The 21,716-nt window shown below is 48.8% G+C and overlaps 1 protein-coding gene across 1 annotated transcript in view; it reads right to left on the reverse strand.

Annotated features, from left to right (window-relative positions):
* Positions 1–3,370: 3,370 nt before the first annotated feature.
* The window catches only part of LOC129678229 (kinesin-like protein KIF28), a 40,457-nt gene continuing 22,111 nt past the window's right edge, over positions 3,371–21,716 (reverse strand). The window contains exons 9-23 of the mRNA XM_055608966.1: positions 21,251–21,357; positions 20,469–20,581; positions 19,151–19,241; positions 18,031–18,085; positions 16,921–17,044; positions 15,969–16,113; positions 12,968–13,086; positions 12,347–12,454; positions 9,686–9,960; positions 8,336–8,470; positions 7,381–7,547; positions 7,080–7,186; positions 6,722–6,869; positions 5,921–6,108; positions 3,371–4,182 (exon numbers count right to left, since the gene is read on the reverse strand). Coding sequence (XP_055464941.1) covers positions 4,024–4,182; positions 5,921–6,108; positions 6,722–6,869; positions 7,080–7,186; positions 7,381–7,547; positions 8,336–8,470; positions 9,686–9,960; positions 12,347–12,454; positions 12,968–13,086; positions 15,969–16,113; positions 16,921–17,044; positions 18,031–18,085; positions 19,151–19,241; positions 20,469–20,581; positions 21,251–21,357 — 2,041 coding nt within the window. The 3' untranslated portion in view covers positions 3,371–4,023. The remainder of the gene's footprint in view (positions 4,183–5,920; positions 6,109–6,721; positions 6,870–7,079; positions 7,187–7,380; positions 7,548–8,335; positions 8,471–9,685; positions 9,961–12,346; positions 12,455–12,967; positions 13,087–15,968; positions 16,114–16,920; positions 17,045–18,030; positions 18,086–19,150; positions 19,242–20,468; positions 20,582–21,250; positions 21,358–21,716) is intronic.

Below are 21,716 nucleotides of genomic sequence, written 5' to 3' on the forward strand. Positions count from 1 at the left end.
CATTACTACTTAAAGTGGCCTACTGTGATTGGTCTACTGCATCTTTCTGCCCCTGACTTTATAACTGTGATTAGTCTTAAGCAAATGGCTTTTAACTTTGTTGATCATGACAGCCTCAGCAGAATTTTTCTCAAATTTGCCTTTTTTGCATTTCAGACATGTTTGGCATTGAAGCACTAGAATAAGGAAAAGAACATTTCCTCTTCTAATAATCACATGACATACATATACTCAAAGGCTAGAGATGTAGCTCAGTTGGTAGTGTGTGCCTAGCATATGAGGTCCTGGGTTGGTGTCCCAGCACTTCATAAACTGAGTGTGGTGGCACACACCTGTAATTCTAGCACTCGGGGGAGGGGGGACAGAGGCAGGAAGATGAGATGTTCAAACTCAGCCTCAGCAATGTAGGGGTTTGGAGACCTGCCAGGGCTACAGACCCTATCTCAACAAGAAAAGCAACAGAATCCTGGCCACAGTCAGTATTTGTGCTGTTTCTAAAGGAGCACCACCGATTTGTGAACATAAACGCTTGGTGACCCTCTCTGTTCTCTGTACGAAAGAATGGAGATATTCAGCCTGAAAGAGATGAGCTCTTATTTTTTTTAATTACTTCTATTTAAATTTTTTAGTTAGCAAATAATAGTATATATTTATGAGATTCAAAATGGGTATCATAGGGGCTATGGAGAGGGCTCAGCAACCAAGAGGAGTTTGTGCTGCTCTTGCAGAGGGCTCAGATTTGATTGGCAGCGCCTGCATCAAGTGGCTCTCAGTTGGTAACTCCAAGGGATCTGATGCCCTCTTCTAGCCTTGGAATTCCTTGCACACAAGTGGTACAGATGGACACATATGCACACACAAAAATTAATTTTTAAAAATCGTATTTAGCCGAGCATAGTTGTGCACACCTTTAATTTGAGCACTTGGGAGGCAGAGCCAGGCAGATCTCTGTGACTATGAGGCCAACCTGGTCTACATAGTCCAGGACAGCCAAAGCTACATACATAAATTAGACCCTATCTGGGAACAGCAACAACAGAAAAAGATATTTAAATACATGCACACACTATAGAATAAACAAAGTAATAACATACCACCTCAAATTATTATTTGTGGTGAGAACATTTTAAATCCTGTCATTTCCATTACTGTTTAACTATACTTAGTCTGGGACAGAACACACAGGCTTCCTCTTGTTCTGCGTGACTCCTGATTCCATTTCACCACCTCCCTCAAGCTCCCGGTACATACCATCTCACCGTCAGTTCTGTCAGTTATTTTTTGTATATATGAAATGATATATTTGTCTCTCTGTAGTTTGATTGATCACTTAGCACAGTGTCCTCTTAAGCTTATCTCTGTTGTCACAAATTAGATTTCCTGCTTTTAAAGAAAGCTTTTATTAAATTTGTTCTTTGACAATTTTATACATGTATATAACGCACTCTGATTACTCTCACACCACCCTCTTTCATCACCCTTTAACAACCCTGTCACTTCCCCACACTCCTCTGACTTTTTGTTTTCTTCTGTGTCCCATTGAGTTTAACCATGGCCTGGGCACCCATGGGTTTGGCGCTATCCACTGGGTAGCATCCAGTGGGAACACAGCTGAAAACAGTATCTGCCCCCAACTCTATCAGTAGTTAATGGTTCAGCAGGGAGAAGCAGGGCCCAGTGAGCCTCTATCCAATCTGCGATTGATAGCCAACAGGCTCAGTGCAGGCAGCCACGGCCGTCGTGATCATGGTTGTAATGGCTGTGTAATGACCAGAAGAGAGTAGCCCACTGTCATTTTTCCTCTCCCAGCTCATTTTTAAATGTTCTATTTAGAGATGAGCATTCAGTTGTCACATACCGTCAACACCTTGACCAGCAATGATTCTCTGTAATCACAACCATTCATTGTAAAGAGAAGCTTCTCTGATTATGGTTGTCATTTGCATAAAGGTATAAATATGGGTGTTTGAAGGCAGTTTGGTACCACGTCAATTTAAACAATCCTGTTTTTCTTAAAGTGGAGGTCACGCACTGGTGAACACTTAAGCCCTTTCTTGGCCTGCGACTAGTGAAAATGGAGTGCAGCTAGTTTTTGGCATACTGATTTCAGTTGCTTTGAGTATATATGTGGTAATGAGATTGCTTGATCATAGGATAATTCTCTTCTTTTTTTTTTTTTTTTTAGAAACTTGTGAAAGTACTGCTGTAGCCAGTGTTTGCTACTTTGTGGGTTCTCTCTTCCACCCTTCTCCACCCCTTTTCTTCTTCCCTTTCAATCCCCTAACACTAGATGTGAGAGAGAGAAGGAGGGAGAGGAAAGGAAAGAGATCCCTGATTAAAGGCAGGAGTCAGGAAGTGGGCAGCTTTACCATTAAACTACTGTCTGCTGTCTGCAGGTTTGCTCTTGTTTTTTCTTTGTGCATGACTACTTAACAAATGGCTACCAACAGCAGCCAGCAGCCAACCAACAACCCCTTGAACAACCAACAACCACCCACACCACCTATCGGGGCTCTAAAGAGTCCCCAGAATTCTAAACATCACAATAGCAGAAACTACCTGCAGTGGCAAAACCACACGTGCTGTGAAACATACTTGAATAATACTACTTTATTTTTTAAGGAAACCAAACTTCCAAAACTGTCACTACAATACTGCCTACATTAAGTCATAAAATTATTGTGAGAGCTGAGCTAGAACTAATATCTGGCACCTGGCAAACAATGAAGCTCCCTCTTCTTGTGACTTTGTCACTAGATATTTCCCTGGCCATAAAGGGTTTCCTAAAGACTCTTCCCAGAGCACTGACCATTTGTGGAACCAAAGTCTGTTGCAGGATGTACTGTCTACTGAGAGTTTGCTGACAGCCAAGCCTGCACTGAGGAGACCATATAGTCCTACACTGCTGCTGAGCCACTTGAATCTGTTTCAGACAAGCCTGTATAGGAAACAAGCGGACTTGTCCGGAGCAAGAGTACGGAATGAGAAATGTGAGCTGGCCATTGTCTACTCCTGATAACAAACCCAGCTAACCCGACAGGCTTTGCTTAACGTTTGAAATGGCTCGCACCTGCGATCACAGCACAGGGTATGAAATAGAAGGACCACTAAGAGTTCAAGGGCAGTCTGGGTTAAGTGAGACGTCTCAAAAAAATAAAATAAAATAAAAAGAGAACAGGCTGGAGAGGCGGATCCGTAGTTAAGAGTATCTCCTGGTCTCACACAGGACCCAAGATCAGTGCCAGTCCCCAAGGGGTGGCTAACAACTGGCTATAATTCTATCTCCAGATGACCCAGCGCCTGCCCTCTCCAAGTTCCATACACATGTACAGACACATACAATACATACATTCATACACATAATAAAATTAACCTTTTTTAAAGGAAAAAAAAACTGAATGTGAGCTGTTTCCCACAAAAGCACTGATGGTAAATGCTGAGCACACTGTCTGCCAGGGGGTTGGTAATCATTAACCATCCCAAATAACTGATGAGGAATGAGGCTTAGAGAGGGTGAATGAGGTGCCCCACATGGTACAATTTATAAGTGATAGATTTAGCCAGGACTGAACCTTGAATGATCAAATCCAGAGTTCCAGGTTCTTAACGTTCACCAGGCATCTTGCATATGCATTAATTTTTACAGCATTTTTTTTTTTCCAAGACAGGGTTTCTCTCTGTAGCCCTGGTGTCCTGGAACTTTGCTCTGTACTCAGAAACCCACCTGCCTCTTCCTCCTGAGTGCTGGGATCAAGGGCTTGTGCCACCACTGCCCAGCAATTTTTAGAGGATTTTTAAATCTAGTCAAGACCCAGTGTGGTGGTGGCACAGGTCTGTGATCCCTGTATTGGGGCTTGGGGTACAGAGGCAAGAAAAAGCCATTATGGTCCACACAGCAAGTCCTTCCTTGTCAGGGAAGAGGCAAGTGAGGGCACCTTATCTAAAAATGGTAGACAGTTATGTGAGTCTGTGAAGCTCATTAAGTCAGAGCATAAGTCAGAGGAGTTTTTATTTGGCTCATCTTCACTGTTGGCTAGGCAGTAGATACTCCTCCTTCTTCTTCTTCACTATGAAAGCAACATCAGTTTTTAGCTTCTGTAAACTGGATTCAAGCAGGTCCTCCAATTCCTTTAGCATCTGTGACTGTTGGTGCACAAAAGGTCGAAGCATCTGATCGTCTTCCTAAAAAGAAAAAAAAAAAAAAAGACAGTAGGCTTCTTATGACTAGAGTAAAAGTACTTTGTACAAGTGAATGGGTGCCCACTAAGTATTCCCACGTGACTAAGGAACTGCATCGGAACAGAACGTTATGAGCAGTCAGTGGTAACTAACTGGCTGGCTTCAGGAAGGCCATTTGATCTACCAAGAGTGAATGAGAGAGTCCACAGTTTCAAGTTGGAATGTGCTTGTCCTTTCAGTGCTGTAGACGTGCCGAGGCTTGTGCAAGCACTCCCAGATGTAGGGCTTTGCTGAAATATTCCCTGCCTGTGAGAGCAAGCACCCCTGAGAAGGGATTCCAGAGGAACAGTGACCATCAGCAGAGGAGAGGGTGGGACAGGCAGGGGACGGACCCAGGCTGGTTTGTTTCCTCCATTGTTAATAGATCTCTGCTGTTGGGCCTTTGCCTTTCTTATCCCCCACCCCATGAGGTTTCCAGGTTTCTTTTCCCCCTATCAAAGCTAATTTCTTTATTCTGAACGTTAATACTTGATAATTCTGGATTAGCAGTCAGGAAGTTTAGAACTCTTTGCCTTTTTGAGTGAGGGACCTTCATTTCAGTTAAAAGTCCATGAAAATATCCCCCCCCCCAAAAAAAAAAAAGCAAACCTAATCATTTTAGATAAGGGATAGTCAGCATAAGATATAAATTGGTTAGTCAGGCTGTGCTTATGTCTGTGTTTAGACTGGGGAGGGGAGTGTTCGCAGGTGTGCCTGTGGAAGCCCAGGCTCAATCTCGGTTGTTCATAATGACTAAATAGGCTACTGACTGGCAGTGAGCTCCAGGGATACCCTGCCTGCCTGTCCCCAAGCCTGGGATTTCATACACTCACTGCCTGCTGGGCTTTTTTTTTTTTTTTTTTTTAACATGGTTCTGGGGTCAAACTCGGGTCATCATGCAGGTACCTTACCATCTGAGCCACTTCCCCAGCCCCCAGCTTTTTCCTAACTTTGTTTATGGGGCCTTTCATCCGGCCAGTACTTCCCTTTTATTGTGAGGGGAAAGTGGCACTCCCAAGGCATAGTGACTCCATCTTAAGCCCTGCCTCCGATCCTTTCTCTCACATACTGTTGCTCTCCCAGAAGCAGCTGCCAGCCCGGTCTCCATGATAAATTCTTTGTCTTTTCTAAGAAGGTCTGCCCCTTAATTCATACCTAAATAATGACATCTTCACAGAGTGAGTGTTGTGAGACTTGGGTCAGTGAAGTTCGAAGTGTTTAACGGCCTGCGCATACGAAATCCCTTTCCCCTCTTCAGTCCTTGGACTTTGTATTTGCGGCCTGAGTGTGCTGACTGAAAGCTGAAATCGCAGGGTTGGGTTAGCCAGAACCTGGGGCTTTTCCTTGTTTGAAGAGGAAAACTGTCAGTCATTAGTATGGAGCCTCATCCAGGCTTAGTGTTTCCCTGGTGAGGCTGAAGATTATCCATTTGATTCCTAGTTTGCCAAGAATTTGTTTTGTTTTGTTTTGTTTTTCAAGACAGGGTTTCTCTGTGTAGCACTGGCTTTCCTGGAACTAACTCACTCAGTAGACCAGGCTAGGCTCCAACTCAGAGACCCTCCTGCCTCTGCCTCCCGAGTGCTGAGGACCCACACTATTAATTTGCTCACCTGCTCACACGCACACCTCCCATCGCCGTGCCAGCAAATCTCTAAGTTTAGCGGGGCGTGGTTTGGGTGTTCCAGGGAGGCTGGTTACTCACCGGAGGTCTGCACTGCCTCAGAGTAAGGAGCCGCCCTCTGGCCCTGCTCATGCCCTGATAGAACGCCTTCAGCGCTCTGGCCAGCTGTGCGTCACAGCTGGCTTGCTGAGCACACTTTTGCTTAGACTCTGTAGCTGTGGGCAGCTGTGCTGTCATAGAAGCTCCCTTTGGATTATCTGACTTCTGGGCTGGGACAGAAAGAAAAGTTTTTGTTTTGTTTTGTTTTGTTTTGTTTCTCTTCTGTATCTAAGCATTTCTGTGTTTATTTGGTCTTTCAAGACAAGGTTTCTCTGTGTAGCTGTGGCTGTCCTGAAATTTACTCTGACCAGGCTGCCTCTGCCTCTTGAGTGCTGGAATTAAAGGTGTGTGTCACCACACCTGGCTTTGGTGACATTTTATATCTTATCAAAATATTTCTTTGGACCCACTTGAAATCTCATAGAGCAAAAGAAAAAAAAGTTTTTTTGTTTTTTATTTATGGTCTAGGATATGGAATAACTCGTTTAGATTTCCTGTTCTGTGGCTGGAGAAGAGCACTGTCTGCTCTTCCAGAGGATCCAGGTTCAATTCCCAACAACCACATGGTGGCTCACAACAATCTGCAGCTCCATTTCTGATGGCATCCAGCTGATGCCCTCTTCTGGCCTCTGGGAACACAACACACACACACTCACACTCGCAGGCACACATACATACACCCACAATAAATACTTTTTAAAAATTACTTCTTAGTCTAGAGAACTAGCATGTGCCAAACATGGAGCTGGGAATGAGAAGAAGCAGTCGATGGCCGCCTCTCACCCTGTTGAGTAGAACCAGTGTTTTCCAGTGATGCCTTGAGAAACACGTTTTCTTCTCTCAGGGCTCTGTTCACGTGTCTCAGCAGCTCCGTCTCCTGCTCTGACCGGAGCAGCTTCTGGTAAAGTTCTGGCATCTGGTTTGATGTGATCTGCAGAGGATAAGGCAGCTCAGCCTGTTGCGGAATAGTCGCCCTCCACACTAGCTGGTCATACTATCTGTGTAAACAGGGAAGGGCTGGGGAAGTAGGGAGAGATTTAAGTCCCCCAGGGCGCACAGAAAGGCAGCAGACCACTTTCATTGTGGGTGTCACCAAGGTTGTTCAAGGCTGTCAAGTCCCCGTGAGCTGCCGTGTACACACCTGGCCCACCTTCTTCACACTGGAAAAATTCTTGCTGTCTACCATGATGTGGCCTTCCTCTGTGAGCAGGACGTCCAGCTGAGAGAAGCCCAAGTGGACACAGCCTTCTGCAGTGTGAGAGAGACCAGCAAAGAAAGGAGTCTCAGCTGGCCTGAGCCCAGTGAGGTGAGGTGAACCGCATGGAACCAGGAGCCGGGCGGAAGATGGCTCCACAGAGACCCGCCTGCCTCTCTCCTCTCCCCCTGCAGCATTAGATCTGGCTGAACAGCACTCCACAGGAAAGACTGAGCAAGCCATGTACCTTGGAGGCCCCACAAATCGACAATGAGGGCATTTGTCAGTAAATAATTCAGAAACTCAAGAGAGGCACCCAAGGCTGCAAAGTGGATGGTCTCTTCAATTCGGGGATTCACATTATTCCACACAGGCTTGGTATACAAAATATTTGGAAGATCATAAACTTTGTACCTGAGGCAAGAATATAAAACATAGTTGAAAAGCAGAAGGGACATACCTATGAAGGAAACAATCAGGCAAGTCACAGACCTACAGCCCAGTGCAGTTAGGATTCTTACGATTTCTGTCTCCACCGTGTTTTGTCAGAGTGACTAACATTACATAGCTAGTAAGTCCAACAGGGAAGAAGGGTTTTAATCAGTGTTCAGAGTCTGTTTGGAGGCTCTAAAGTGCTAAATTTCCTTGGGAGGTAGGTATTTGGTTGTTTTGTTTTGTTTGCTTTTTTAGTTTGGGGGTTTTGTTTTGTTTTCGAGATATAGTTTCTCTGTGTAGCCCTAGCTGTCCTAAAACTCCCTCTGTAGACCAGGCTGCCTCAAACTCAAAAAAGATCTGCCTACTTCTGCCTCCCTAATGCCAGGATTAAAGGTGCTCACTATCACCACCCAACTGTTTTTTTTTTTTTAAACTTCTTAAAAACACCCCTTTATTTTTCAATATCCTTTGAACCAAATGAATTTAACCCCATCTGGCATCTCTATACTATCATAATACATTTTACTGTCATTTTTTATAACAATTAAAATGTCTAACCCTGCATGAGGCTCAGCAGCCATCCAAGTAACCTGGAGGGCCCTGAGGCTTCTCTACTTGATGGAGAAAGTAGCTAGTTTGCAGTTGAGCAAACAGAAAAACTTAGAACTTTCTGATGAACTCATCTGTTAAAAGCAATAAGGCCCCTCCCTCCCCTCCGGGAGCCACTCAGGTGGCGTGTGCAGGTCCTGTGCACTGCAGACGCTTACCCCATCTGAATGCCCCGAGTTGCATCTTCCTTTAGCCATTTGACACCAAGGCACCGCACGATGTGAATCTGGAAGTCAATTCTCTTGCCCAGAAGCTCTAGAGGGTCAATCACCATGTCCTCCTCGCCTTGTGCCCTACAGACAGGAGCTGAAAGTCAGTCTCTGGAGCCAGCTGGGCCCAGGCTACTTAGCACTCAAATGTCATTCCAATGAGAGTCCTTAGCAGGTAGACAATGGCCCTGAGGGAGGGCTGGGTATTAATATCCATTGCAGAATCCAGTCACTGAAGAGCTGATTCTGCACAGTGCTTCTGGAAAAGATACCATCTCCAAGAGCTCATGGCCCAGAGACTAATACAAACATCTCATGTGGTGAATGCCTGTGGAGCTGAATGCACACTGAGGCTGGGGCTGGTCCTGGGGAGGAGGAGAGCCAACTGACTTCTCAGATGCTGCAGCCTAAGTTCTCATCTACCTCCGTGAGTTATTCATAGTCCAGTCAACATCCGCCCTCTATCCTCAGAAACCGATTTGGACAGCTTTCTCATGGGACCTCTCATTAAGTAAGTCTGAAACAAGAATGTCATGTTGTTCATTTTCAATGTGACCATTGGGCAGCCTAGACAGCCAAGGTAGCCAAGTGACCAGCCAATAGCCTGAAGTCTCTGTAGACCTTGAGTTTTTGGTCAGTGCGGCTTTTTGGACCCTGAACTTGAGGGGGCTCCTCCTTTCTCTAGCAGGTTGCCTCTTCATCAAGACAAATGGTCACACTGGGTGTTTGTTCTAAGTCCAGGCTCCTGTTAGCCTCTGTGCTTAGGATTGCTAAAACCCTTTTACTTCTATATAAACATCCTAAGGTCTAAAACAAAAATAAATAAATCTGGAGTCCAGAGATAGCACCAAAGGAGTCAAGACACCTGACCCTAACCTCAAGCTGAGAAGCCAGGTTCAGGCCCCTGCCAAGATGATGGAGAACAGAGACCAACTTTCTGTCTCTGGCTCTGATGCCTGCGAAGTGAGACGAGCATTCTGAGAAGGGGGTGCCAGACTTCCAGGGTTCCAGGAGCAGGCTGTGGGTGAGCATGTCCACAACATAAGCTTCTTCCCTCATGAAACCAACCCAGGGTTCCTCACTCCATCTGCTTCTTTGTGGGATGTCCTGGCATTCCCTTGGTTCCCCAGGGCACTGCTGAGCTGTCTCAAATGCTGAGCATTTGTCAAGAGTCAGACTCAACAAGGCCAAATCTTGAATGAGCGCAATCACTTGTCTGATCAGTAACCACTTCAGGGACCAAGCTGACCCCCCCCCCCTCGCCTTGGTGAGAGCTTTCTGGGAGAGGCTGAGATTCACCATCCTTCCGGGGAGCAGGGGGCAATTCGGATGTGCAGCACTGCCTCCTCCAGCCCATCGCAGTTCAAAAACTCCACCTGCTCCTCCAGCATCATACAGTGAGCCAGGGACTGCAGCCAGATGTGTGCTGATCCCAAGTGGACAGCCTCCACAGGGTCCCAGAAAGGGTCATCTTCCTGAGCCACGTGGCTGTCCCCACTCTCTAGAAAGCGCTGGTAAAGTTCTTCCATCAGGAATTTCCTATTGATAAACTTGGCTTTTGACCAGATCCATACCTGGGAATGCAAAGGGAGGTCACTGGTGTCTTAGTTACTTTTCTGTCTGTGAAGAGACGCCGTGACCAAGACAACTTATAAAAGAACATAATTAACTGGGGCTTGCATACAGTTTCAGAGGGCTAGTCCATGATTACCATGAGGGAGAAAATGGCAGCGTGTAGGCAGGCATGGCCCTGGAGCAGCAGCTGGAAGCTTTAGATCCTGATCCACAAGTCGGAAGGAGAGACAGACAGACACTGGGCTGGCATGGACTCTTACACCTCAACACTCACTCCCTGTGTCATAGCTCCTCCAACAAGAATACTCCTAATCCTTCCCAAAACAGTTCCACCAACTGGAATCTAAACATTCAAATATATGAGCCTGTGAGGGCTACCCTTACTAAAACCATACCCACTCGTCATTTCATTTGCTGTGTAAACGATCCACCTCTTATTTTTACCAATCTGCTGCTCCTCATGGGTGGAGTTTTGGGAAGATCATTTAGTACTCTCATCAAACTTAGCTTTTTGAGTCCCTTCTAGAACACCAAATTTAGTGTGATGGAAGTAGAGCCATGGTGATAATGCGAGGCTGATGGAGAGGCCACGAGCCAAGGCATGGTGGTGGTGTCTAGAAGTTGGAAAAAGTGAGGAAACAGATTTAACCGCTGGTTTTCCACAGAACAAAATGGTTCAGCAATCCTGTGTTGGACTACCAGCCTACTGAGAGCTAAGGTCATAACCTTGGATCAGTTAATGAGTCACATTTTGTTACAGACAAACACGAACACACACAATGAGTCTACAGAACAGCCAAGAAAGGACTCCATAGCAGGCACACAGCCACATAGTGGGGACAACTTGTCCCCACCTTTCTTGCAACTAAGCACAGGTACTTTAGCTCTATTCAGAAGCCCGCAAACAGGTTTCCATTCTTGTTCAGGGGTTCACCCCCAAGGAGCAACAAGCCCAGGGCAGGGGTTGCTGCCTCTCACTGGGCAAGGGCAGGGCCTCCAAACGTACCTGCTGTGGAGAAACTTAAGCTGAAATATTAGGGAATCTAGATGGACATTATCTTGACTGAAAATGCCCCATCAGAAGTAACAGCCAAGGTTACACAGAGAAATCCTGTCTCAAAAAGCCAAAACAAACAAACAACCCAAAGAACTGGATGAAGTAAAACCAGCAACCCCTTCTCTGGGACAGCTGCAGGAAAAACAGATTTTTCTGTCTCTCTTGGCCTCCAGGTATGTGAAGAATTGCCATACAGACACGTAAGTTTCTGTCTCATGCGGACACAGAGAGATGTGGTCACCGTGGCCATCTGGGTAAACTGAAGACCACACTAGCCTCAAAGAGAGATCCACCAGCCTCTGCCTCCCTAGCACTGGGACTACAGGCGTGCGCCACCATCCGCAGCTTGGTACTAGGGCCTGGGAGTCATGTTCAATGTGAACAGAGGGTCTTTAGCGGGTATCCGTGATAGTTAACCCTGACTGGAACCTGGACAAGGTCTAGAATCACCGAGGAGTCAGTCTCTGACCATGCCTGTGAGGGATTATCTAGGTTAACTGAAGTGGCAAGGCGCGCAGCACCATGCCACGGGCTGAGTTCCCGGCCTCAGGGAAAAGGGAGATGGAGCTGAACAGAAGCTGCCTTCGCATCTGCTTCCTGACTAACGATGCGATGTGACCAGCTGACGGAGGCTGGTGTCATGTGACTTCCCTTGGCATAGACTCCACTCTCAAACTGTGGGCAAAACCGAACCTTTCCTCAGGTTGTCTTTGTATTTTCACAGTAGCAGAAGTAGCTAATAAGACATGTGCCAGCTGGTTTTGTGTCGACTCGGCACAAAACTCAGAGAGGAGGAAACCTCAACTGAGAAAATGCCTCTTATAAAAATCAGGCCGTAGGCAAGCCTGTCGAGCATTTTCTTAAGTCGTGTTGATGTGGGAGGATTGGGCCCAGGGCTGATGGGACCACTGTGGGCTGGTGGTCCTGCGTGCTATAAGGAAGCAGGCTGAGTAGGCCGGGAGGAGCAAGTCGGAAAGCAGCACTCATCTGTGACCTCCAGGTTGAGTTCCTGCCCTCACTGCTTTCCATGATAAACTGTTGACTGGGAGTATGAGGGAAATAAACCCTTTCCTCACCTCGTTGCCTTTCGTTGTGTTTCATCACAACAGTAACCCTAACTAAGGCACAGTGTCACTACAGGAAAGATCCTAGGAACTGGCACTATGAGAAAAAGACAAAGAAACACGACAAAGTGTCCCCACATATAACTCCTACTCAGAGAACATCCAGTTTCTTGTCTAGGTCTCCTGGATGTAACTGGCAAAAATCCCCGTGGACTTTGGAAGCTTTCCAGAGAGGCACATGCCTGTCCACTGATGAGGTCTTACCTCACGAGTCTGTTGTTTGGTCACCTTCACCATGACCTCTTTCTGGAGGTCATAGCCCCTGGAATCTGAGGAGGCTAAATTCTTCACCTTCAATTCCATTTTAAGCCCCTGGTAAAGAAACATTTCATGAACAACCCCCTACTTCATATTTCTTTTGCAGTTTCTCTGTCTTCCAGCCTCAGGCTTTGTAAAAGAACACAGCCTGGCTCTTCTTATTCCTTGGGCTTCCTGCTAAACCAAATGGCAGAGCACCAGAATTTCTCAGTGGTACCCTGGAACTAACGTTTGTACTTCCTAAGTTGGTTAATTCCCTCTCAAGGCTCCTGCTGGCTGGGACCCTGTGTCATCAGGACCTAACCCAGGTCCCCCCTGCGGCCTATCAGCCATTGAGGTGATGGAGATGTGTGGCCTCATCAGAGGTGAGCGATTGTGGCCAGTAAGTGTTGGTCAGATGCTAGTGGCTCTGATGAGGAGGCAGGTGCTCAGGCTGGCTGGGAAGGCCTGACTAAGTTTAGCCCTGTCGCTAGCTCTCAGTGCCAGCACGGGAAAGCCTCATCCTTCCCTAGACCCCAAGGGCCTTTCAAGACCTGTCATGGCTCCATCCTCGGGGGAAAATGTTACCTTCCCCAACTCTTCACTCATCTGATTTGCTTCCACAACCATCGGCATGAGTTTGACGTAGTCCTGGAACACAGCTAAGATGCTGGGGTCGGCTTGGCCAGCTCCAGGGCTCAGAGCACCTAGTGAGGAGAGTCAGGGAGGAAGTGAGTCTGTTGCTTCTTCTATGCTTTTCAGCTGTCAATAAACTTACACGCTCAGCTATTTATTTTGGTATGTTTTTTGTTGCTGGTGAGGTTTTTTGTTTTGTTTTATTGTTTTTTGTTTGTTTTGGTTTTTTTTTAAGACAGGATTTCTCTGTGCAACAGTCCTGGAACTCACTGTGTAGGCCAGACAGGCCTTGAATTCACAGAGATCCACCTTCCTCTGCCTCCCAGAGCTGAGATTAAAGATGCATGCCGCCACCACCCAGTTTCAGCTGTTCATTTACACAGCTGCTCATCACAACCTTGAAAGCTTGGTTGTTCTTGTTCTTGATTTCAAGGTCCTTAGCCCAGTGTAGTTCTGGACTATCCAGAAGGGAGGGTTCGTGGCCGTACTTCTGGCTACTTTCTTGTGTTCTTTTTCCTACCTCCTCACACCACCCTGTCTCTTCCAACACCCCAAAACTAGGTAGGAGAGAATGAAGGTTAGAGGGAAAGGGAGCGCTGGTATCGTTAGGCTACTTCTTGTTGGTTAGAGGTGTCAAGTTTATTGGGGCAAGTTTGACCTCCATCATCAGGACATTTCTAAACAGCAACAACCAGCAACAGCAGCCGCCATGCTTCTCCGGGCTCTGGCATTTATAAATCCTCTGGAAAGCCCCCAGAATTCCAAGCATAAACTATGCTCAGCTGGCAAAATCATGCCCCTGCCTGAGCATGGGACAAATTACAGCCAGCTGCTGGGGACAGTTTGAAGCAGCTCCATATCGCACACCTGGGATTAAAATATATATATTCCCATAGCATTTCTGTGTTTTTAAAGAAACCGAAATTCTCACTACAAGGGTTAGAGGAAGCAGAAGCCGATGGGCCCGAGGCGAGGAGGGGCTTGGATTTTGTGTCGACTCCTCGTCTGCTCAGCAAACAGCCTGTTCGTATTTCAGTTGTGTCTGGGTGCTGCAGAGGAAGGGCCATAGTGACTATGGGAGGCCCTAATTCCCTTTCCAGACATGAGCACTGCCCTGTGTCAGGACCTGTCTGCTCTTTAGAGCCTTCCTGCAGCCCATGGGTCACATGGTACCAAAGCCTCAGAACTTCCCGGCAGGCTGCCGTGAGAATCCTGGGATCTGAGTGTGACAGCCCCAGGGCCTGGGGCATGATGAACTTTCTGTCACCACGATTCCTATGCTGGGGAGGCATCTGCACAATCAGCTATGAAGAACTAAAGGAAAAGGTAGGTTACCTGTGGATGCTCTTGCTTACAACTGTGTGTGTGTGCCCACGAGTATGCGCGTGCAGGGTGCAAGGAGAGACTAAAGGGCGTCAGGTGTCTTCTGCCACTTCCCACCTTATTCACTCAAAGCAGCGTTTCTCCATGAACCTAGGCAAGCCCCAGCAACCCCCTTATCCCTGTCCCACATGAGACCACACCCAGCACCTTACATGGCACAAGCCCATGTCTGTAGCCAGCATTTCGGCTGCTTTGTGGGTTCCTTTCTCTTCCACCCCTCTCCATCCCTTCTTCCCTTCCATCCCCTACCACTAAGTAAGAGAGAGAAGTCAGCAGCACTGTTGCTGTTAAACTACTTCCTGCTGGTTGGGGCGTCCCTTGTGCAAGTTTGACCTTTGTGATCAGGATATCTAATTTCTTCCTCTCCATTCTTTGTGCACGATTACTTGACAAAGCGCAACAAAACCGTATCCAACCACCAACCAGCCAACAACAGCAAATGCGTCTCTCAGGATCCTACTCTGAAAAGTTCCCAGAATTCCAAACGTCACACACTCACAGAAACTCTCTGCAGCTGGCAAAACCACACCCCTGCTAGAGCACGAGGCTGCTGTGACGCAGCCTCTTATCCCTCCACCTGCGATAAAAACGGAAACATATTCCCATAACATTTCTTGTTTTTTAAAGGAACCAAAATGACAAAATCTTCATTACACACGTTGTCTCATGGCCTTGAAGCTGGTATTCTTAAGCACGGCACCGTCTTGGTCTTGGATTTCTATCAAGAACGACAGAATGTGGATGCGGTGCCACACATCTGTAATCCCAATACTCAGTATGCTGAGGCAGGTTAACAAACTGACACCAGCTTGGGCTGCCTAGTGAGTTTCAGGCTAGCCTTGGCTACCCAGTAAGATCTGAAAAACCTAAACAGAGCTCGGTGTGGCTCATACCTGTAATCTCAGCACTGCTCCTCACCTGAGGCTTCATTAAGGCAGTCAGAGCATAGGTGCCCCCCCCCCCCAACCAGACATCACAACGCCCTCAGTGGGGTCCAGCCAAGCCTGAGCACATGACTCCATACTGGGGGAGGAGGCTGTGGAGTGAGGGGAGGTGGACAGGCAGAGGGTGGAGGGTGGGCTGAGGGACAAAGGATCTTCCACTCAGAAACCTGGAGCTGCAGTTCCTTCCGGACCAAGGCCTGGACCTTGCCCAGCACCATCTCTCTGCAGCACCGTTGGCTGAAGGCCTTCATCTAACCCACTGATTCAGCTCCGCATTCTTGCCTCCACGTGCTGCTGTATGTAGCTCTCTCCCATACCAAGGTTTATAGTTCGGGCCGCCATCACCCTCATCCCTTAGGGCAGGCTTAGTGAGTAAAGCACATCTTTGACATGTATTCAGTTCTCTATTTCTGTGAGGATCATATTTGGGTGTTCAGTGGTGGAGCACTTGCCTAACAAGCAAAAATACAAAGCCTTGGGTTTTTATCCCCGGCATGCACTAAGAGAGACAGAGGGAGCCTGTGCTCACATTTTAACTTTCTGCACATTGCACTCTGACACCATGAAAGCATCTGCTTTTGTGTTTGTACCAGAAGGCGCCAGAAGGCAGGCCCCGAACCACTTACCAAATGTGCCTACACTCACTCCCTCAGCGGCTGCTCGCTCCAGCTGGAAAAAGTCGTAGTCGAATCTGCTCAGGTCCTCAGCACCCCGCTCTGAGGGAAACCCGATGTAGAGGAAGGCGCTGTTGGATCCCAAGATGATGCGGTCCTGGGAGGAAGGGCTTAGGGAGGCCAGGCCTGGCCTGCTCCGGGGCCCAGGCTCCTACTCAGGCCACAGTGGGAAGAGAGCTCTTTTCCCTCCATGACCACCTGGGCTCCGTACCCTCTTCCAGCATACGAACCACCATGGTCAGAGCCTCAGAAGAAAAACAGGGGTTCTGTGGAGTGCTGGGGTCTGACTGGGATTAGGATCTCAAAGCCCTCTGGGAGGGCAGAAGATTTAAGAGCAGATGTCACGTGGGGGCTCTTTGGGGAGGTAGGCCACGCCACACTGCTGCTCGCCCACAGTCCTTGCGGTGTGGGACGTGCTGGGCAGTGAAGTGGGGGAGGGCTCACCAGGAGCCGCTCAAAGGGAAGGGGCGGGGCCACCTGCCTGTCTCAGAGGGGTGTGGCTTCTGGGGTAGTGATTAGCTCAGGAAGAAGGCCTCAGGGAAGCCAGCAGGAGCCACCGTGCTGGAAGACTCCGAGGAGGGCGGAGGAATAGATGGGGACAAATCGGGCCTGGTGTAAGTAGGCGCTCCGTCACTCCCAGGGACCGTCCTCTTAAGCCTCAAATGTCATATGAGCACTGAGAAATGGAGCGTGTCCATTTCCACCTTTCCCTCATGGTGATGTCCGGAGAAGTGAAGTGATGCCCTCGGCACTCAGTGAGTTGGGAGCAGGCAAGAGGTGGGAAGCCCCAGGCCCCTCTCACTGTGACAGGAGACATTTCGGAAGAGACCCACCTCCACCCCCACCACTGCCCCCATCCGGAGGGCATCACCGGGACACTTCTGGGCCTGGCCGAGGAGCTTACCAAATGCTGCAGCTTTGTCCTGTTGGTGACAGGTACCCCGTTAACAATGACCTTGCACTTGCCGTGTGGCGCGACCGTCACTCTGCTGTCCAAATTCACGAAGGACACATGCTTATCCGAAATTCTTAGAAGATAAGAGTTTGCCTCGGTCACCCAGTAGCCTGTCACACGATGGCCGGTCAAGTTGCATGATGGCCACAACTGTGCTCAATGGGGAAGTTCAGACTGCCCCCTACCACACAGCATTCTGCGTAGGTTATCGGGGGCTGCAGGGCCCAGCCCTGGAGGGTGCAGGGCCTTGGAAGACACTGAGGACGCTATTCTAGTTGCAGAAAAAAAACCCAGCTGAGGGCCTACAGCCGCCAGGAACCCCCAGACACAGACCATCACAAGTCTTTGGAAGCTACCGGCTAGCAATGAAGGAAGGAAAGCACGGTTCAGCCGCCAAGATGGAACAAGCCCCTTCGTCCATCAACAGACAATAAATGTGTTGTATGTACACCGGGGGGAAGCTATTTGGCCAGAAAGAAAGAACAGATTCCCATGAGGTCAGCAACGTGGGTGCCACTGGAGGGCATTATGAAATCCACAGGATACGGAAAAGCAAACACTACACATGGAGGTCCCGACCGACACTGATCTCAAAGAAGAGTGGCTGCCATAGCCGGGGAGGAGGGAAGGGAAGGGTGAACAGCTGCTAGCTGAGTGTTTCAAGATCCCTAGTACCTCCGACCGCTAACCACTGTACATGTGTTCTGAAAACCGCGCTACAGGCTGCAGATGGACATACCTGTGGTGCCAGTTAAAACATATACACATAATTTTTAAATTATTTTTTAAAGTTTTACAATTTATTTTGTCCGATGGCTTTCCAGAATCTTCTCCAGCCAAGCATGTTGGCACAAGCCTGACAACCCAGCACTCAGAGGAGGAAGCAAGGGGATTTCATGTTTGAGGCCAACCTGGGCTACACAGTGAGAGCTTGTCTCAAAAAAAAGAAAAAAAAAAAAAAAGGAAGGAAGGAAAGAAGAAAGGAAGGAAGGAAGGAAGCTAGCTCTTTGGGCTGAGAGGTCCTGGCCCTCTAGTTGGGGACACGGGTGCTGCTCTTACCCCAGGCCTTGAAGACGGATAGCATTTGAGGCAGCCCGACCACCATCACAGGAGCCTGTAAAGAGTCAGGACAGTTTATCTAAAAGACTGTTGGCATCGGCCTTGATGAAGTAATATGCTTGATTTTTTTTTTTTTTTATACCTGAAAGTGGGATTTTTTTCCCCCATTAAAAGCATTCGGAAAAAAAAAAAAAAGCATTCGAAGAATTTGCTTTCTAATCTAATCTGAGCAATCATAACCGGGCATAACCTTGCTTTATGTGTAATTGGTTTTTTTTTTTTTTCTGCTTTTTTTTTTTTTTGGGGGGGGGGTGGATTTTCAGTTTGGTGACAGTGCTGGCTTCTTCATGGGCCTTGGTCCTCAGTGACCCACCAGGCTCCTCTTGGAAGCTGTTTCTGTGGTGGCTAGCCACTCGGGGTGTGCAATACGCCCTGTGGCTCCTGAGTGGGTCTGGCTCTCCTGCCACCATCCTGCACGTGTCTTAGACATGCATGGTGTCCTGGGAGAGGAGCACAGGAGTCACCCTGGCTCTGGGCTCTGGGCTACCCATTCAGTAGCATACACACTGAAGAGACATTCCAAAGGCTGCCACCTCCTCAGAAACCACTGGACAGAAGTGTGATGTGACTGTGTGCTGGCAATGTCTCGATAACATTCAATGTAGGCATATGATCAAGGAAAGAATTCCAAACCATGCTGCACCTTGGACGAGCTTAATTATACTCTGAACTGAGACGGACACAAGGCAGGTGTGCGGGTCTCTTTGCTAAGAGGCACTTGGCACGGTGAGATCCAGACACAGAAAGAACAGTGGTGGTCACCAGAGCTCAGGGAGGGGAGGCAGTGCTTAGTGGCTTGAGGCAATGATGGAAAGTTCTGGAAGGAGATGTGGTGATGGTTTAGTGCCTCTCTGCACTATACTCTCAAGAGTGGTTAAAGAGGTGAACTTTATGCCATATGTTTTGTAGTACAAAATTTTTAAAAATCAAAAAAGGAAAAGGGGGGAGGCTGGAAGGAGGGAGGGAAAGGAGGGAAGGAAGGAGAGGAAGGAAAGAAGGAGAGGGAGGAAGAAAAGGGAATCGGAGCTGGCCTGGGGGTGGGGGCGGCAGAATCAAGTACCATCATGAATGAAGTACTTGAGGACCCCTGTAAGCTGCGGGTCCTCGTTGACATTGAGGAGATGTGGGAGGGTCTTCACCATCTCCTGCTCCTAGGAAGACAAGAGAGAAGTCTGTCCCAGGGACCAAGGGAGGAAGGGGAGCTTTCCAGGCTGGCCCCTTCCAAGGCCCAGGGTCCCCCACTTCCTTTTGCCCCACCCCCCAGCCATCTTCTATCACCTCTCCCTTCTCTACTTCTGCCCACTTTCTTCAGGCCCCTGGCATCCTCCAGCAACTTGCTCCCTGCCCCTTGTAGGGGGTGGAGGGGTGTCCTTTAACTTGCTGCTAGCTAACCGAGCACCAGCTATGAATGGCAGAGAATGACACCCATGCATTCTTCCTCCGTGATGCCAGGGTTCATTCTAAGGGTAGGACCATATTGTGCTTATGGAGGCTGGACAAACAGAAGAAGAGCAAATGCTGTGGCTCAGTGTGATTTTTAAACCCCAAAGTTCCTTCTGCTTAAGAACAAAGAAGTTGAAAGTCCTGGTGGCTACTGCTCACTAGACTGTAGAGTTCCGTAGTCCTGTGCTCTGAATCCCACTTAAACCCGGAGTCACACAGGGACACGCTTCACAGGATGCTATTTAACAGGGCTTCTGCTGGCACTGAGTCATGCACAGACCTTCAGAACCCTTGACCTGTAACTTGATCTGGGTTTCTGACACCGGGAGACCACATCCTACTCTGTTCCCACCAGCCGGGGCTTAGTCTGGGCTTCACCCATCTTCTTAGAAGGCAAGTTGGAGTCTCCCCTTTCTCCCAAGACTTCCAGGCCTGGTCCAAGACTTGGGCATTTGCTCAGAGCCTCATGGCTAAGAATAAGATTCTGGCAGGAGTCAGGGTGGCACAGTGGGCAGGTAGGGCATCTTTCTCACCCATGGATGGCATTCACAGCCTGGCTCAGAAGCGGGCACAGTGTGGCTCAGCGATGCAAAGATTTGCCTAGCATTTGCAAGGCCCTGGGTTTTTCACACCCTAGCACAACCACGATGATGATTACTGTACTCACAGAGTAGCCTGTTAGGATCTGAAAGTGATTGCCAGCCAAGAGAGGCGCAATAGCTCAGGCTAATGCATACTGTCCCCAGGGGACACACACGATCCTTAGTTCTTCAAAAACAAATCTCCCACAGCCCTGACATCTGTCTTCACCCATCAGCATGCTGTGACCTCCTTGAATCATTCAGGCCCCAGCTCTGCCCACTCTATAGTCTGGAGCCCACAGCCGCCCAGGCTGCGGGCTGTGTGGAGGGAGGTGGAGTGGGCGTGAGCCTCACCTCTGTGAGGGCCGCGTGCTGTTGCTCCCACTCCCTGCGTGCCTGCTCCAGCAGGTGGGCCCAGGTTACCCGAGTCCCCAGCTGCAGTTCTGCCAGGAAACGGGCTGAGTGTTCTGGAAAGACAGAGGGGCTTTAAGCTTCAGGCATCGTCAAAGGTGAGGTGGGGGGTGGGGTAGAGACGGGACGGACACGGGACTGGGCTGCTTCTGTGTGGCTGTGTGTGAAGACTCATCTGCTCAGTCCCCGGGCAACTCAGACATCAGAGCATGAATACGCTCAGAGCCCCACCCCCCCTCCTTTTCACCTGTACAGGCGCGTGACCATCTATTCAGGGAATTCCCATCTAACTAGACGGATTTGCCTGACGCCGCTTTTCCGTATGTTTCTTGCCTGGGTTTATAGATTGTGGGAATCAGACGTTACACTCAGGTCACCACCCTGCGCGTTCAGAGCCTTGCGGCAGCAGAGCCAGGGGTGAGCCACCCTCTGCGTCCAGGCTTGTTTGCAGTAGACGCCTGCGCTGTGCCGGTCGGCCTAGGAAGCCTGGAAACGTGTCCTCGGGGGTGATCCTAACCCTCTCTAAGCAGTGTGGGAAAGCGCAAGGCCTTTGCTTCATGTGACAAATGAGACCCCACTGACCTCAGAGCTGGAATTTTAGAAGGTTGAGCCAAAAGACCCTTAACAAAACTTTGGCCTTCCCCCCACCCCATCACATGGGAGTGAGTGGCCTGTCCTCACTCCCCCCAGGCTAGGCTGAGCAGTAGCCTCCTGACTTGATTTACCTGCCGCTCCAGCGTCCCCGGATCCAAGCAGCAGCTTGTTCTCAGCCCTGGACGCCCTCACCAGGGTGCAGGTGTTGACCACAGCCTTGTTCTGAACCTTCTTAGCCCTGTCACGTGCAATGACAAACGCACTCTCAGGCCCCTTTCCAGTCAGAGCTGTACCTCCAGCCCTGGGGTAACAGCGGCAAGCCCAGAGCCCAGGCAAAACCACTTCCGGTGTGTCCAGCCATTTGACATGTGGCATTCCGTTGCCATCTACAAATTTCTTGGGTCACACTCATAGCTGGGGTGCATTATGGGCAATAGGCTAGACATAGCTACAACCATTAAGACCAAAATTGATCTCAGTAACCGACAGGATTCCCACAAACTCACGAAGCTCTGCCGAGTCCCCGTGCCTGGCCCCTGAATACCCTAGGTCCTGAACACACTTGGCTAATTCAAGAATGTGCTTCATCAACAATTA

Source organism: Psammomys obesus, unplaced genomic scaffold, assembly GCF_907164565.1.
Source record: "Psammomys obesus unplaced genomic scaffold, mPsaObe1.curated_primary_1811, whole genome shotgun sequence".
Classification (NCBI taxonomy): Eukaryota; Metazoa; Chordata; class Mammalia; order Rodentia; family Muridae; genus Psammomys; species Psammomys obesus.